This window comes from Buteo buteo, chromosome 15, assembly GCF_964188355.1.
Source record: "Buteo buteo chromosome 15, bButBut1.hap1.1, whole genome shotgun sequence".
Taxonomy (NCBI): Eukaryota; Metazoa; Chordata; class Aves; order Accipitriformes; family Accipitridae; genus Buteo; species Buteo buteo.
The window spans coordinates 29,681,880-29,696,936 of record NC_134185.1 but is presented as its reverse complement, the minus strand read 5'-3'; the positions used below and the strand labels follow the sequence as shown (position 1 = coordinate 29,696,936).

Below are 15,057 nucleotides of genomic sequence, written 5' to 3'. Positions count from 1 at the left end.
TAACAGGCTCCCTGAACAAGAGGTTTGTGGAACCAGAGAGGCAGCTCTCTCAGCTGCAGCAGTTGCTGTCCCCATCCCTTTAGGACATTCCACCTCTCCCTTCACACCTCAGCATTACCAAGGGTAGAACGCTGTTTTCCACAGCTCTTCTCCAGCTCTCCTTGCAACATTTCCCTCCTCAGACTCCCCAGCAGCAAGAGCATCAGAAGGTTGGCAAGCGGAGGATGGAGCCTCTCCATCACTCAAAGATCCCCAACTCATCTTGCACACCTTTAACCCTGCAGATGGACACCCACTCTAACCCCTTGACTTACATTCTCCCACCTGAACCACCAAAGCCAACTCTGCCATCATAGCAGCACATGTTACCTGGTGCTGGGAAGCATCAGGCCTGTTCTGAATATGAATCTTTATTTGAAGTGTAAGAACTATCCATAAGTACATTTAGATCTGAACACTGTAAGTAAACTGTGCGCTGCAAGGGTATGTATTGTTTCAAAAATTCACGCATGGCTACTTTCAGTGTTGACTGACAGCTGCAGCCTGGTCTGACGGAGAACAGTGAGAGCTTTACTTCAAGGGACACCAACATTCGGCTGCAATCGAGCAAAGTATGATTATAGCATTAAAAAAAAATGAAAGCTTTCATATAAACAACACATGTGTTTGTTCTAAACTATACAAATTCAGGGCAGGGCTGTGTCCGTACACACACAAAATCAGAAATGGGGGCAGGGGGAAGAAAGAGCTATTTGGCAAGCAGGTGGGACAGAGATCTTACACGAACTGTTTGCTGTTGTGTATATTTTTAAGGGTTCTGCTAAGCTCAGACAGACAAGAACTGACAGCAGACAATGCAAATGTTTCATGTTCAATTTTTCACATCATTTTTAAGACTTACGAAAGATTAGCCCAAACATTTCACAAGTGCAGCAAATCTTTAACAATCCTAGTTAAATTAAACAAGCATGCTTGCCATTTTAGTCTTGTAACACATGACAAATAGGCAAAAATAAGAGTTTGGAAGTATTTCAGCATCAACTGCTCCTCTTCTAATAGCAAAACATTCCAAATATGAAGGTTTAAGTAAGAAGATTACATTGTGCCAAATTAAATTCACACAGCTGAGGGATGGCATGTGACAGACAATCTGAATACTAGTGTATATTTTATTGAGTTCATCTTTTAATTTCTCTAAAGAGGTAAGGATGCAAGTTACAGGAACAGTCACAACGTCTTCTTTTACTAGAAGCCTAAAACATTAAGCTTTTTTATAGATATACATGCCTGTGATGGTGATCAGTGCACAGGGAGAGAACAGAGATCCTTCGTGACAAACATCACTAAATATTACATTTTGGTGTCATGTCAGAGTGAGATAGGAAGGTCAATCTATGCCCCATTTTGAAGTTTTCTCAGTGAAGTAAGAGTCTACATTAGGATCACTTAACTGAACAGAAAAATTGTTCTTGAGCTGTCCTGTGCACTGGCAATGCTAGGAGGCCAGAGGGACTGCAGGGGATCTGGGGCTGTTCAGCCCCTCTGGTGGGTGAACTGACATAAAGCCAGACAGCTTATAGAATTGTCCAGCACACATAAGATTATACTGGGTTCGTGTGGCAAGATTTTGGTAGCGGGGGGGGGGGTTACAGGGGTGGCTTCTGTGAGAAGATGCCAGAAGCTTCCCCCATGTCCAACAGAGCCAACACCAGCCGGCTCCAAGTCGGACCCACTGCTGGCCAAGGCCGAGCCCATCAGCGACGGTGGTAGTGCCTCTGGGAGAACAGATTTCAGAAGGAAAAAAAGTTGCAGGGCACACAGAAACGGCAGCCAGAGAGAGAAGTGAGAACATGTGAGAGAAACAACCCTGCAGACCCTCAGGTCAGTGCAGAAGGAGGGGAGGAGATGCTGCAGGTGCCGGAGCAGAGATTCCCCTGCAGCCCGTGGGGAAGACCATGGTGAGGCAGGCTGTCCCCCTGCAGTCCAGGGAGGTCCATGGTGGAGCAGATCTCCACCTGCAGCCCGGGGAGAGAGGACCCCACACCGGAGCAGGGGGATGCCCAAAGGAGGCTGTGACCCCGTGGGAAGCCCACGCTGAAGCAGGTTTTCTGGCAGGGCTTGTGACACCACGGGGGACCCGCGCTGGAGCTGTCTGTGCCTGAAGGACTGCAGCCCGGGGAAGGGACCCACGCTGGAGAAGTTCGTGAAGAACTGGAGCCCATGGGAATGACCCACATTGGAGAAGTTCATGGAGGACTGTCTCCCGTGGGAGGGACCCCACACTGGAGCAGGGGAAGAGTGTGATGAGTCCTGCCCTGAGGAGGATGAAGCAGCAGAGATAACATGTGAGGAACTGACCACAAACCCCATTCCCTGTCCCCCTCTGCCACTGGGGGGTGAGGTAGAGAATCTGGGAGTGAAGTTGTGCCTGGGAAGAAGGGAGGGGTGGAGGGAAGGTGTTCTGAGATTTGGTTTTATTTCTCATTACCCTACTCTTGTTGACTGGTAATAGAGTTAATTTTCCCCAAGTTGAGTCTGTTTTGCCTGTGATGGTAATTGGTGAGTGATCTCTCCTGTCCTTATTTTGACCCACAAGCCCTTTGTTGTATTTTCTCTCCCCTGTCCAGCTGAGGAGGAGAGCGACAGACCGGCTTTGGTGGGCGCCTGGTGTCCAGCCAGGGTCAACCCGCCACAATCATACACTGAAGTGCTTTACAGCCTCAATAAATTCAAGCTCTAAATATAAAGATCCCCTTTAATCATGTTAAGAACTTAGCCTACTATTGGAAATTTCCCCTGGACTCAAGACTTTTAAAGAGTCACTGTGTACACTTCATGACTAATATACGTTTGCTTTCTTGAAGAGGATGTAATTAAATACTTCATACCATCTTTATAAAACTCTGGTGGCTGAACAGAATTTTTCCTGAGTATTTGTTGTTTATGTTCCAACCTCCAACAGAAAAGATAGTTGAGAGAATGAGATTATGTATAAATAGCTTCTCCCAAGAGCAACATCTTTTGAATGTGTTCATCATTTGAATTTGAGACTAATTTACTCAAGAGCAAGGTAAACTCACTCTAGCCACTTAGTCCAGTCCTTTCCTCATTATACTTACTATGCTGTAAAAATGAGGCATTACAGTTTAAATAGCCTATGTTTTTATCATATATAACGACGCTGAAAGGAAAGAGATTACTGCATTACATTCCATAAAAGAAATCCTGTCAAATACAGAGGCAGTATTCGAGGAGATTAACGTGTCTTACCCAATTGAATGCGATCTGTGGTGGATGCACAAGGAAAGAAAAGCAAGAGTTAAAAGTATTACGGAAATGTAACAAAAATATACATATATATCTGTAGCATGTCAAGCTGCCTGAGAAAAATAAATCATTTGCATTCGAATCTTGATGCTGGAATTCACACAAGAACAAGGATCAGCTGAGATTCTTTCAAGGCAAAAAATTTCATACACTCCTTCACTATGCAATCACTTATTCTGTGTGCAACAAAGAATAGAAGTTTTGTCTGCTAAACTTTGTGTTCTCTTCATTAGATCAGATTTAAACAATGTTAACTGGTTTCCCTCCCAAAATCCTACCTTAATCTCATTAAGTTCCAGGTGAACTGGAATTGTATACCAGCAGCAGTCTTTTTTTCGCTCTGGATTTCTTAATCATCTCTCAGTTGAGAAGTATGGAAGAAATAAAGGGCTTTTAATTCATAAAATGACATTTTCTAACATACTTCTTCCTTGTTGAAAACAATACTTGAAACACTTTGACACTGTTTTCCAGCTCACAAGAAACTTAATTAAGGCAGCAGAACTGGGAAAGGCACACTGATATACAATATTCAAAGGATGTCATTAAGGTTCGAAAGTCGACAAATGATGAGGCAGACAGCCTCTCCTTCATCTGTGTGTTATTGATGTAGTCTTTAATTACAGACCACTTCAAGGGAACACCTGCCTCGTGCAGTGAGCCAGATAGATGGTGCACACTTAATTAACATCTCTTCAATACTTATTTTTCACGTCCTTTTTCAATGCGTGGTGTGATGCATTACTTACTGCACAATATTCATACCTTGCTCTGAAGAAAAGCATTGATTTCTTCAGGGTTATTTACAGGGCTCATCATCATGTATATTGATGCTTCTCAAACATTCATGGATTTATCTTCACAACACATTTCTGCTTAGACCAGCTTAAGTAATACAGTTGCCATAGGTAGCCTCCTTTTTTACTACCTGCTGACTCCCAGTAACAGCCACCCCCTTCTCCATGCTAACACAGATACTTGTACAGCCATACAATAAGGAAATCCGTGTTACTGCAGAGCTCCAAAAACCAGCACAAGTGAAGGGGCGAGTGTCAGTAGAAATGAGAGAAAACAACTGCTTCACCCATCAGCAAAAGAAATGCTTATGAAATTACGTTCTGAATGAAGACAGTATTACTATTTCCTTTATAGGGGGTATCAGAGACACGGAGGTTTAAGAATGGTAGTTACGGATATGACAGCTACAATATTACAAGGAACTCAGCTCCCAATGAGTTCAGGAACAGTTTTAAGTGCCCAGAACATCTCTAGATCACGGAAATCCTGGAAATGCACAGCAAAAGGCTGTACAAAAAATTCCACCACTACCACAACAGAAAACCCCAAAAGGCACAACAGTAAAGGCACAGCAAAAATCAACTCCCACAGCCCTAAAGATTAATTACACCTGAGCCATCTCCAACAGATATTGGCCTGACCTGCTTCTAAAACCTTTCAATGAGGGAGATTTCAGAGCCTTCAGAAATAACCTGTGCCCCTGTTCAGCTGCATTTGTGAGCCACTAGCCTAGCACTTGCTAGGCCCTCATGTGCAAAGCTGGCTGGTCAGCAGTCCCCATTTCTGCTTTCGATTTTTTTTTCCATCTGTCAATAAAGCACCTTACACTTTCCTACACTGAATTTTATTTTATCATTTTAAATAATTTTGAATTCTAATCCTGGTGTCTGAAGTGCTTGCATTCCCTCCCACTGCAGTCATCTGGTGATTTTAAGTGCACACATGATGCCATCATCTAAACCAGTCATGAAAATGCTGAAGAGTAACACACTCGGGACAGATGCCTGCAAAATCCCACATTATGGTGAACTACTAAGACCTACTCTTTGAATATAATTGTCCTATGCCCTCTTCCTGCTAAAGCACTAACACCTAAACTGTATTTCCCTAGTTCTGTGAAAACAGTATGGGCAGCCTTATCAAAGTCAAGCTCTATCACATCTCCTGCCTCCCCTCCGTCCTCTATGACAGGTGCTGTCACAGTTCAAGATAACTGTTCTTGACAAACCCTTTTATGTTTTTGCCATCATGCTATCTTCTAGACACGCAGAAAGTAACAGGTTAATGCCTTCCCCCAGAATCTGCTTTGCATTTCCCAGAACTTTGCTCGGCCCTTTCCAGAGGGATGAACTTTGCCTTCCTCCACCCCTCTGGGACCTCCTATGCCTTCTGTGCTGATTCCTGTCATCTCTGAGGGGCACATTCAACAGCCACAGTCATGCCCCCAAGCTCTCCCTCTCTGCAGTCTTTGGTCTTTCCATACGTGCCTTCCAACTCCTGGCAGGAATGAGGCATTATATTAACTTCATTCATCTTGAGAGCTGGCTCATCCCAGGCGCTCACTTTGAAAGGGGTCTGTGTGATCATGTCATTAAAGAAAATGTATGTGACAGTTGAATGAAGGATGTATAAGCAGTGTAACTGCTGCTATCCTGATTTGCATGCATGCCTTTGTCAGCTTAATCTTTAAATGCATTTACTTGTGTAGTAGTAATGTATGTGGTAGTGTGCCTGTTGTAGTGTAGTGTCCATAGTTTCCTTTATTTTATTTTATTTTTTAAAGCAAACAAAAAAATCAGAAACTCTCCCATTTGGTATCACAACTTATTACTAAAAAGGCCATCAACAGGGCTGAAACTCTTAGATCCACACAGACAGTTGCAGAGCAGTCCAGCAGTATTGCATAAAAAGATCCAAACTTTATCACTATGCAAAGAAGCAAGGGAAAAAGACCCTCAACCCCATATCACATCTCTGCTCTACATGGGAAGAGCCATGTTGAACTGTCAGAGTGTAACCTCTATTTTTGAGCCCCTGCTATTGCCCTGTGAGTGACTTGGGACTCTCCTCTTCCCCTTTGCCTTCCTTCTCCATGTCAGAAAATGCTAAAGGAGACAATATGAGCTGGGAGTGGAGGGGAAACAAAAAATCCTGATGGCATATCATTAATCACAAGAGCTATTAACGAAGAATCTATTAGCTTAACTATATTACTAGTGCCTGATTTGTATCCCAAAGCAAAGGTGTGTGTATACTGGTTTTATATGCATTTCTTGCATTCCTAGTAACACAATAATATTAAATAGAATGCATTACAACTGTAAAGAGACCTTACAAGCACTAATAATTAATACAGCATTTAGAAGATGTAAAATGCTAATGATTTTTCATGCACAAAGTAAGTTAGTTGCAACACTGGGAAGCTGGGGTGGGGATGAAAGAGAAGCACAGCAGCTGCATCAAAAGCACTTTGTCTCAAAAGCGTGGCTTCTCTGTTCTTTGGGACACATGGAATTTTGTCATTTTTCTTTCTTTCTTCTAGATTTCATCTTCTTGAACTCTAACACAGCTAAATAGCACATTCGGGGGAGTCAATCTGGCCCATTTCTGAAATACGATATTTTAGGAAATATTTTTAAGACATAATCCAGGGTGAAATATCTTTCAGGTTATTAATTAAGACTCTGCATCTTCAGAACAGAAACATATTTGTTTCATGTGGTGCTCTGTACAGTTGACATAGCAGGCAACCTGTAAAACAGAATTTTGTTTCACAAAGGCAGCAGGCTTCAATATTTAGAGTCAGGCTGACTACAAACCCTTTCAAAATCACTATCACCACACACAGGGGGTGAAGGCCAAACACACCAGACTGCTGAACATGCAGGGAATTATGATGATCATCTGGATTTTAGAAATCAGTTTCAAGTGTCTGTTCTGAATAAAAGCAGAACAGGGATTTGCATCTGGATGCCATTGGTGACTATCAGCCTTAATGCCTAACCAAAAGAATTAAGCTAGAGTCTGATGTGTGTTTAAATCAGCATTATGGGAGGGGGGGGTGATAATCCGTATACTAGATCACTGAAATAAAATTATTTGGATTAGCAAGAAGCCAAGCAAACAGTAAAACAAAGACTGCATGCCTCCTGACAGCTTACTCCCCCAAACACAGCAGGGGTTGGAGTGGGAGAGGGGAAGATTTTTAAAACCAGGTTATTTAAGTGATAAGGTTTACAGTGTGACCCCACACAGAACTGCACTTGCCCAAGTTGAGCCAAGATCTTAGGCCAGGTTTGTTGCTGAGGGAAGCGTACTGACCATTACTCCAGACTGAGGATGTTCAGCAGATGCAGAAGGCCCAAGTCATGCCATGCTTTATGTATGCTACTTGCTTCTTCATCATCAAGTATCAAGAAAACTCTCCTAACTGAGAACTTAACTGAAAACAGTAGGTGTCCACAAAAAATGGCAGTTCTGCTAGTTCACATCTTCCTGAAAAATTCCCAACCAGGTTCAAGGTAGTAATTTCAATCAAAGAAAGCTACTAGAAACAAGCTTCTTGATTAATTAAAATGCTTATGGACTTAGCCTCTGCTTTGAGTCCTTGGCTAAAGGGCTAATGGGATAAATACCACCCATCTGCTTTCCAAGCCCTAGTCAGAAGCATGATCGCCATGGGGGTGGGGGTTGATACTGATAGGTAAGACAAAGGAATTTGGTAACAGTGATTAATTAAGGGAAATATTAAAGAAAAACATGCTTTATTACAATGAAGACATTTCTGCCTTTGCAGTTAATCTCACGCCCTATGCAAAGCACAAGCAACAGGACCTGAGAAGTACTGAACTGTCAGTCATCCTTCCCTCTATGATCAAGAGCCAGCGTTCGAGGTATCAGCACACCAACTCTTTGGTCACTGCTGTAGGATCTAAAGCATGGAAGCAGCAACATGACCTGTTCACTGAGCAGTGGGCTTGTCTTTTTTACAGGAGGAAGTGTTAGGAAAGAACAGAAAATGAAATGGAGGATATGTTGGTGCCACATGCAGCACACACATCTCATGCATTTCTCAAAAATACAGAATAGGACTATAAATGCAGGGAAGGCAGGAAGAATAAACAAAGGTAGGAAAAAGGCTTGTGAAAGCAACTCATGCAACTGGAGCCTCAGCCCGGAAAAGAAGGAACTGAAGTGAAATACGATAAAACCACAGGAAATCATGAGTGACATGAAGGACAGCAGAAGGACTACACTCACTGTTTATCGTAATAGAAGAGCCAGAAGGCATCAAAGGAAAGACCAGGGAAACTCAGACTAGGGAATGAATGAACGAACAAATAAACCACACACTTCTTTACCATAAAACTATCTGTTCATCTGAAGAGACATGAGGTGTTATGAATGCCAAAAGTTCATACAAGTTAAAATAAATTAAAAAAAAAAAAAAAGATAAATTCATGAAGAAAAACCCTTCAAAGACTTTTAAATGAAAGCTCAAACCTCTGTTTTAGAAAGTTTTCAGCTCTCAGACTGCTGAATGCTAAAAAAATGCACTAGGAAAATGCAACTGCATGCCTCCTTATTCTTACATCCTTTTATAGGTGTATACTACCTATGGATGTTTAACTGTATCGAGTCAAACAATTCTTAGTTTATGTTCATACCCTGGCTGCAAGTCACTCACTAGAGTTCCATTTTAAACTGCAATGTGGAAAAAGACACTGTAAAGCAATTCACACAGTGATGAAGATTTTCCTTTTTTAGTTTCACCTAGAAAAACAGTAGTACTTCTGTAGAGGGTTTATTAAGCTGTATGTAAAAGGTAGGTATAAAGGAGTGACTCTAAAGATTTCTTAAGATACAGATAAAAAAAAAAAGTGGAAAAAATAAGTTTTAGCTGCCAAGAACTATGCTTCAGCCATTTGCAGCAAAAAACCCCCACCCAGATATATATTTGAAATACTGTAAAATAGATTCACACAGATCTTAGGATATGGTTACCTCATACATTACAAAATGACCAAAAAAGTGAGTACATACCAATATCTCTAATAAATGAGACCCTAATTCTGCAGCTTAAACAATATATTGTAGAGTTACCCATGTCCATTTATTTCATCATAAAAAATGAACTCCCAGAAATACCTGAGAAGAAGTTCTGTAATCCTGCTACCAAGCTGAAAACTGAAGTGCTGGTTTACAGGGTACGATTTCTTCATTTATGCTCTCATTCTGAGGAACTTTAAGATCAACACTTTCAAAGATACATCAACAATATAAAGCCTGACATTTAAGTTGCATTTAAGTGACCGTTTTTCTCCTGACTTCAACTCCTGTTACTTTCATCGTATCTCTTTTTATACATACAACTGCAGAACAAAACTTTGCCTTTCTGCATCTTGAAAAAGCTGATAAAAAATAACTTGAAATACTTTTTTGATTTATCTTTCTACAAGCAGCTCCAAGGCAGGCTTGTTTTCTTGAGATGATGTTGGTGTCCAGAATCCAAGTATGAATAAAATTGGGTTAATAAAGATCTAACAGCTATTTTTTGTTCCATTTTACTTGTACTTTTCCTTGAGCTTGTAAAATTATTCCAAAGGGATTTCAGATTGCACTTTTTTTGGTTTTTTTAAACCAGGACTCAAATAAGAATTATATCTTCATTCATTCTTATCCCTTCTTTTTGGTTGACATCATGAATGTCATAAAATACTCTGACTACAAACTACTTGAACCTTTAAAACACTAATGTAGAAGGAAAGGAAGAGCTGACAGATGACTTATGCTTTTTGTCCTCAAAATAAGACCAGAGAAGCAGGAGATCCCTGTACCTCATATCTCCAAACTTCTTGCTGATAGCAGTTCCTACATTGCTGATAGCTGCTGTTGCTTTTTGTCCTGCATGGCTCAGGGTCTCATGTGTTTTCTTGTAACTGGAAACAAAAAATAGAACAGAAATAGTGGTAAATATTAAAAAAAGAGAGGCCAGAATCCCCTGCAATTAATCCCCTTTTCCCTTATTTCCACATCTTAAGGTCCCATCCACTGAAAGGGTAAGAAACATAGTAACTGTAGCACAAAACAAATTACAAAGATGCCCGCTTCTGCACAGCTTCCTAAGTGCAGTTTAATCCTAATGTGACCAAAACACTCTCCAGAGCAATCCTTCACTTTGTCTCTCCCCCTTGCAGATAACATCCCCTGAGCAGGTCAGCGCAAGCTGTTTAAAAGTAGAGTGCAGTGATTTGTTGAATACCTGTTTGATACAATTTCTGTTTACAGAAGATAATGTTTACATTAAATAAGCATTCTTGCAGCAGACACTGACTTGGTAGCAAAACCTGCTGTCTTAAAGCACGGAAGAGAATCAGGACATACACAGCTCTGCTGTTGCATACATAGCCATATTAGGTACATTTAACAGATACACTTCAAAATGATGTGTTGCTATTTCAAATTAGACAAAAATTGATCAAACCTGTTTCCATCTGTTACAATTTTACTTTTTAAAAATTTCTTTAAAGGAAGAAGGTTTGGGGAGAGACAAAGAAAGATCAAACAATCTAGACAGTGAATTTATATTCTTAATGGGACTGAATCCTTTTAGGCATCATTCATTTCACATATAGCATACACATTCAAACACAGAATCATCTCAATTTATTAATCCAGAATATATGCTCTGACCCACATAGACCTTTCAGTACAGTTAAGTTGCATTCTCAGAGTAATCAATAAGCTTTTCTGCACAGATTTTTTTTGCTGAGTAAACTAACTCTCAGCACGTCAGAGGTTTCCTTCCAAGCAAATTATCTGATACTCCCAGTGACACAGACAAGCTCAGAATTAGAAGTACAGACCTAGTAACAAAAGGAGAGCACACTACAATCAGTCTTGTATCCTGTGGTGTCCGTTGGCAGGCAAGAACTGAAGAAATTATCATGAAAAATACAAAAACACAATTCCACTGGTTCTAATTCTCCTTTAAACAAAATCTGTAATATTGCTAATGTGTACCAAAATACACCGGAGATTAATAAAAAAAATTCCCACTGCCTAATTCCTGAAACAGAGTATTTTCTTCTTACTTTTAGGTATATGAAAGCAATATAACTTTGTGCTTTGTGGAGGTAGGAGCGCAAATCAGAGAAGATTAACATTTGCAGTATGGCACATCACATTTTACGTCAGGTCCTTCTAGCCCTAGCAGTACCTATTGCTGAAAGTCCTCTGTTGAGGACTGTGCTTTACAAACCACAGGTTAGAAGGCAGATGCTCTATTCTTTCAGACAATATTCTATCAACAATTAATTTTCCCCAACACAAGTATTTTGATTTATGTCCCTAAGCCACAAAATACTTCCTAGACTACTGACCTAACAAGTTCTAAAACTGCCAAGTGAAACAGCTCCTTCTATGAAGGTGCTTGTTTCTGTTTTCACTGATTAGCAAGGCAGTCTACTGCGAGCAACTTAAGACTAGGGTACCAAATCTCTAGAAACCCAGAGTTAGACAAGCTGAATCAATCACATGCACAATGTTGAATGACAACAAGGGCTAAAACATTGGGACAGTGACAGAAGCAGCACAAATTTTAATTAGAAAGGAAGGAGCATGGATTATGCCTGTTTTATTTATTCTGGTGGAATACAGAGAAGACTGAAAAGATTGTTTTCACTGGGTCTCCTTTCTCCTCAGCCAGTCCGTCCCTGGATGCAGCAAGACTGCAACATTCTTACTTCACTGAGGCCTCATTCTCTAGCTTAACTAGTTTAATAACTCCGTCATTCTCTTGCTGTCAGTGGACATACTCTCATATAAACTAGAGTGAGATGAGACCCTAAAATAGACATTAATGATGCTTCAGTCAAACTATGAGCATGTAGCTTTTTGATAAGCATTGCCTATGAAAAAAAAATAAAAATCAAATATTCTAATGCCTGTGGCATACAAGCCTTTAGACATTTTCCTAACAGAGAAGCATCCTAAACCATTCAGCACAGGTGGAATTTTGCTGATGACTAAATGAAGGCCAAGACTTGACTTCCTTGTCTAAAATGTCCTTGATAGCAGAACCTATTTATGTACAGGTTGACTGTACATAGTAAAATACTTTGCAGATATCCTTCTGAACTGATTTTTTGAAAAAGACACCTTGGAGTTAATTTTATTCACAGGCATATTTAGCTTTCTGACAAAAGATCTCCATGTCTTACCCTTCTGCTGCAGGTTCTTCACACCGTGTAAACCGTTAAGAGAACAGTCCCAAATGCCCCATGCAGCAGACAGACTCAACTTTAATTGAGAACCATTAGAGTCCCCTATGTATTTCTGAACATTACATTGGTCAGAACACTCATTCTGGGAATTGGCTGAAATGACACTGATTCTGGCATTCCAACTAATGTTGTGTTTTCTCTGTAAATCCCATAAACCCAACATCCCCCCCAGTATTTCCACTAGCAAGGAAGACACAGAGACTGCATTTACGTTCCTAATGCTTTCGTCATTATGTAACAGCGTAAATCCAGCTAAGACTGTTACACAACTGGTCTTTTTTCAGCACCAACTTCAGCAAAAATGACCTCTGACATGAACCCCTCCTCCTTTCAGCAATGCTGAAGAAGAGCTTTAAGGAACAACAAAATAACAAAGGTAAAAATGCAGTGCAATATGCAATGCCTGGCAGCGAGACAAAAAACAGTAATTTGCATCTTAGTAGAGCTCACTGATCGTTAGCTTAAAAATCAAGGCCCTCCATCCCTGCCTCTCCACCATTATGCATATCAGTATGCCTTCTTCATAAATAAAGTATCTTTCCACAGAGCACATTGCCTCCCTGTAGTTAGTTATGCTCTGTATTGATATACAGCACAGTATTTTGGCTCAGATATTTTTATCATAGTTTTGTCATATTTACAGCATTCATTTGATACCTTGCCAAACAGTCTGGTAACAATGATCTCTTCAACATATTCTCTCTGACCTCGGGGAATCTTCTCAGTTGTGCGTAACATTAATAATCTGAGCCAGCAGTTTTCATATCCGTGTGTAACACACACCAGTTTGCAGTTGTTTTAATGCACTGAACAGCTTACATAATTTTCAGAAACGGTTAAGAGTAGAAATAAAGTTGAATATTCCAGTTAAGACCTACTTACATTTCCTTGGAAAAAGTGCCGTACATATGGCCTAAGTCCTCCTAACACCACCAACTGCTCCAACACGCTAAGTCATCTACAATACCTGCACACTCACCCTTTGAGCAGCCATTGCTGGCAATCTTTAGGCACATACTGACCACCCAGCTCATTGGGACAGGTGACAGCATCTCAACAGGCTGTCAGCCATCAGCTGAAATAAGGTCGGTAACCCTCAACCTTAAAGTAGAAAAGCTCCAGCAGAAACAAACTCAGAGAATATAGGACGCAGAGATTCAAGAAATACCACCTATAGCTCTATGCCTTTCTCACACTAATATAAAATCACCATAACCTCCCTGAGCTTAACAGCATTATGCCAGATGCCCAGTAGCATCAGTAAAAGCAGAAACAAGCTACTTCATTTATGCAGTTAGAGTAGGAATGCCTTCTCTGTTTTTGTGGCATCTAAACATACTCCATAGCACAGAATAATTGCTGGTAGTGGCCAACAAGGATCACATCTCATACTTTTCACTTAGCAGTAAATATTTATAATGTATTTCATAGACAAGAAGGGTTAAACAAACATGGTACGTGAACTGCTGTCACAATTGTAAACTTGTAAATGAAACTCACCTGTGTAATTTTCAATATTAGCTTTTTACATGACATTGACCTAAGAATTTCATCCATCAACTTCCAATTCTAGTTTGGTTTTTGAAATAGGGTATTTCTCTAACAAAAGCAATTGTTTATAAAAATGATTATAGAGGTTATGATAAAATATGCTGATTTGCAGTTATATTCTGATAATATGCCGAACACATTTAAAAGAAGCTTTAAAGATAACTCACATTTCCAGTACTGTAACATACTAATTGGGCAAAGTAGATTTGCAACATATTTTGACTGTGTTTTCACCTGACAGTTTCATATACTGCATTTAGATTGTACTATAATATGACAACCAGGTCTCACTACCTGATTTTTATAGCCAGTGAAAGCAAATGAAAGAAGATACTGTTTCATAAAACACAATGTGCAAAGGAAATAGTGCTTCAGCTAGAATATAGCCAGGCAGCAGACATACAGAGAGGTCAGAGGACTAGACATTTAAATGACCAACATCGTCTGCAGGATAAGACAGGATAATCATACCACATGCTATCTGATCTCATCTCAACTCAGTACAGAATTGCCCATCACATGGCAGAGTTAAATCTAACTCTGCAAGCTGCACATTCAACCTACTACAGTAAATTACAAGGAATTTAAATTCAGCTTCTGTAAAATTAGTACATCTGCTAATTAGTACGTCTTCATTCAGCATTGTGCCTCTCCATCAATGCTTGCTGGCAAAATTAATCCATTTGAGAAACCCTCTTCTGTGATAAAACTTACATAAGATGCAACAAAATGCAAACAATTAACAACAAAACCATACAGTAGAGCAGAGCCTGGTAGCACAAGCCATGCCCTATGGAGCTTGCTTCTTTTTAGTTTTGAAACCATTAGTCAGTGTAAGGATGACATTTCTGGAATCAACGTAAAGCATCTGGGTCGCTGAGAAACTCTCAGCTAGCTATTTTTCTCTTGATTTTCTGGGGAAAACGGGGCTCAGCTTTAACTAAATTATGCTAGTGCTCAAAGGAAATAAAAGCATATATGAATGGCAGATAACATGTACATAAAACATTCTCTAAGAGCATTCATATTGCCATTTTGCCCACAAATGAACTTTAAGGTGTTGTGGGGTTGGTGTTTTTTTTTTTTAGTGCTCACC

General features: G+C 40.2%; 1 protein-coding gene across 1 annotated transcript in view; it reads right to left on the bottom strand.

The window, feature by feature from the left end:
• The window catches only part of TPD52L1 (TPD52 like 1), a 60,120-nt gene that overhangs the window by 8,637 nt on the left and 36,426 nt on the right, over window positions 1-15,057 (bottom strand). Inside the window, exon 4 of the mRNA XM_075046401.1 lies at window positions 9,963-10,064. Within this exon, the coding sequence (XP_074902502.1) occupies window positions 9,963-10,064 (102 nt within the window). The remainder of the gene's footprint in view (window positions 1-9,962; window positions 10,065-15,057) is intronic.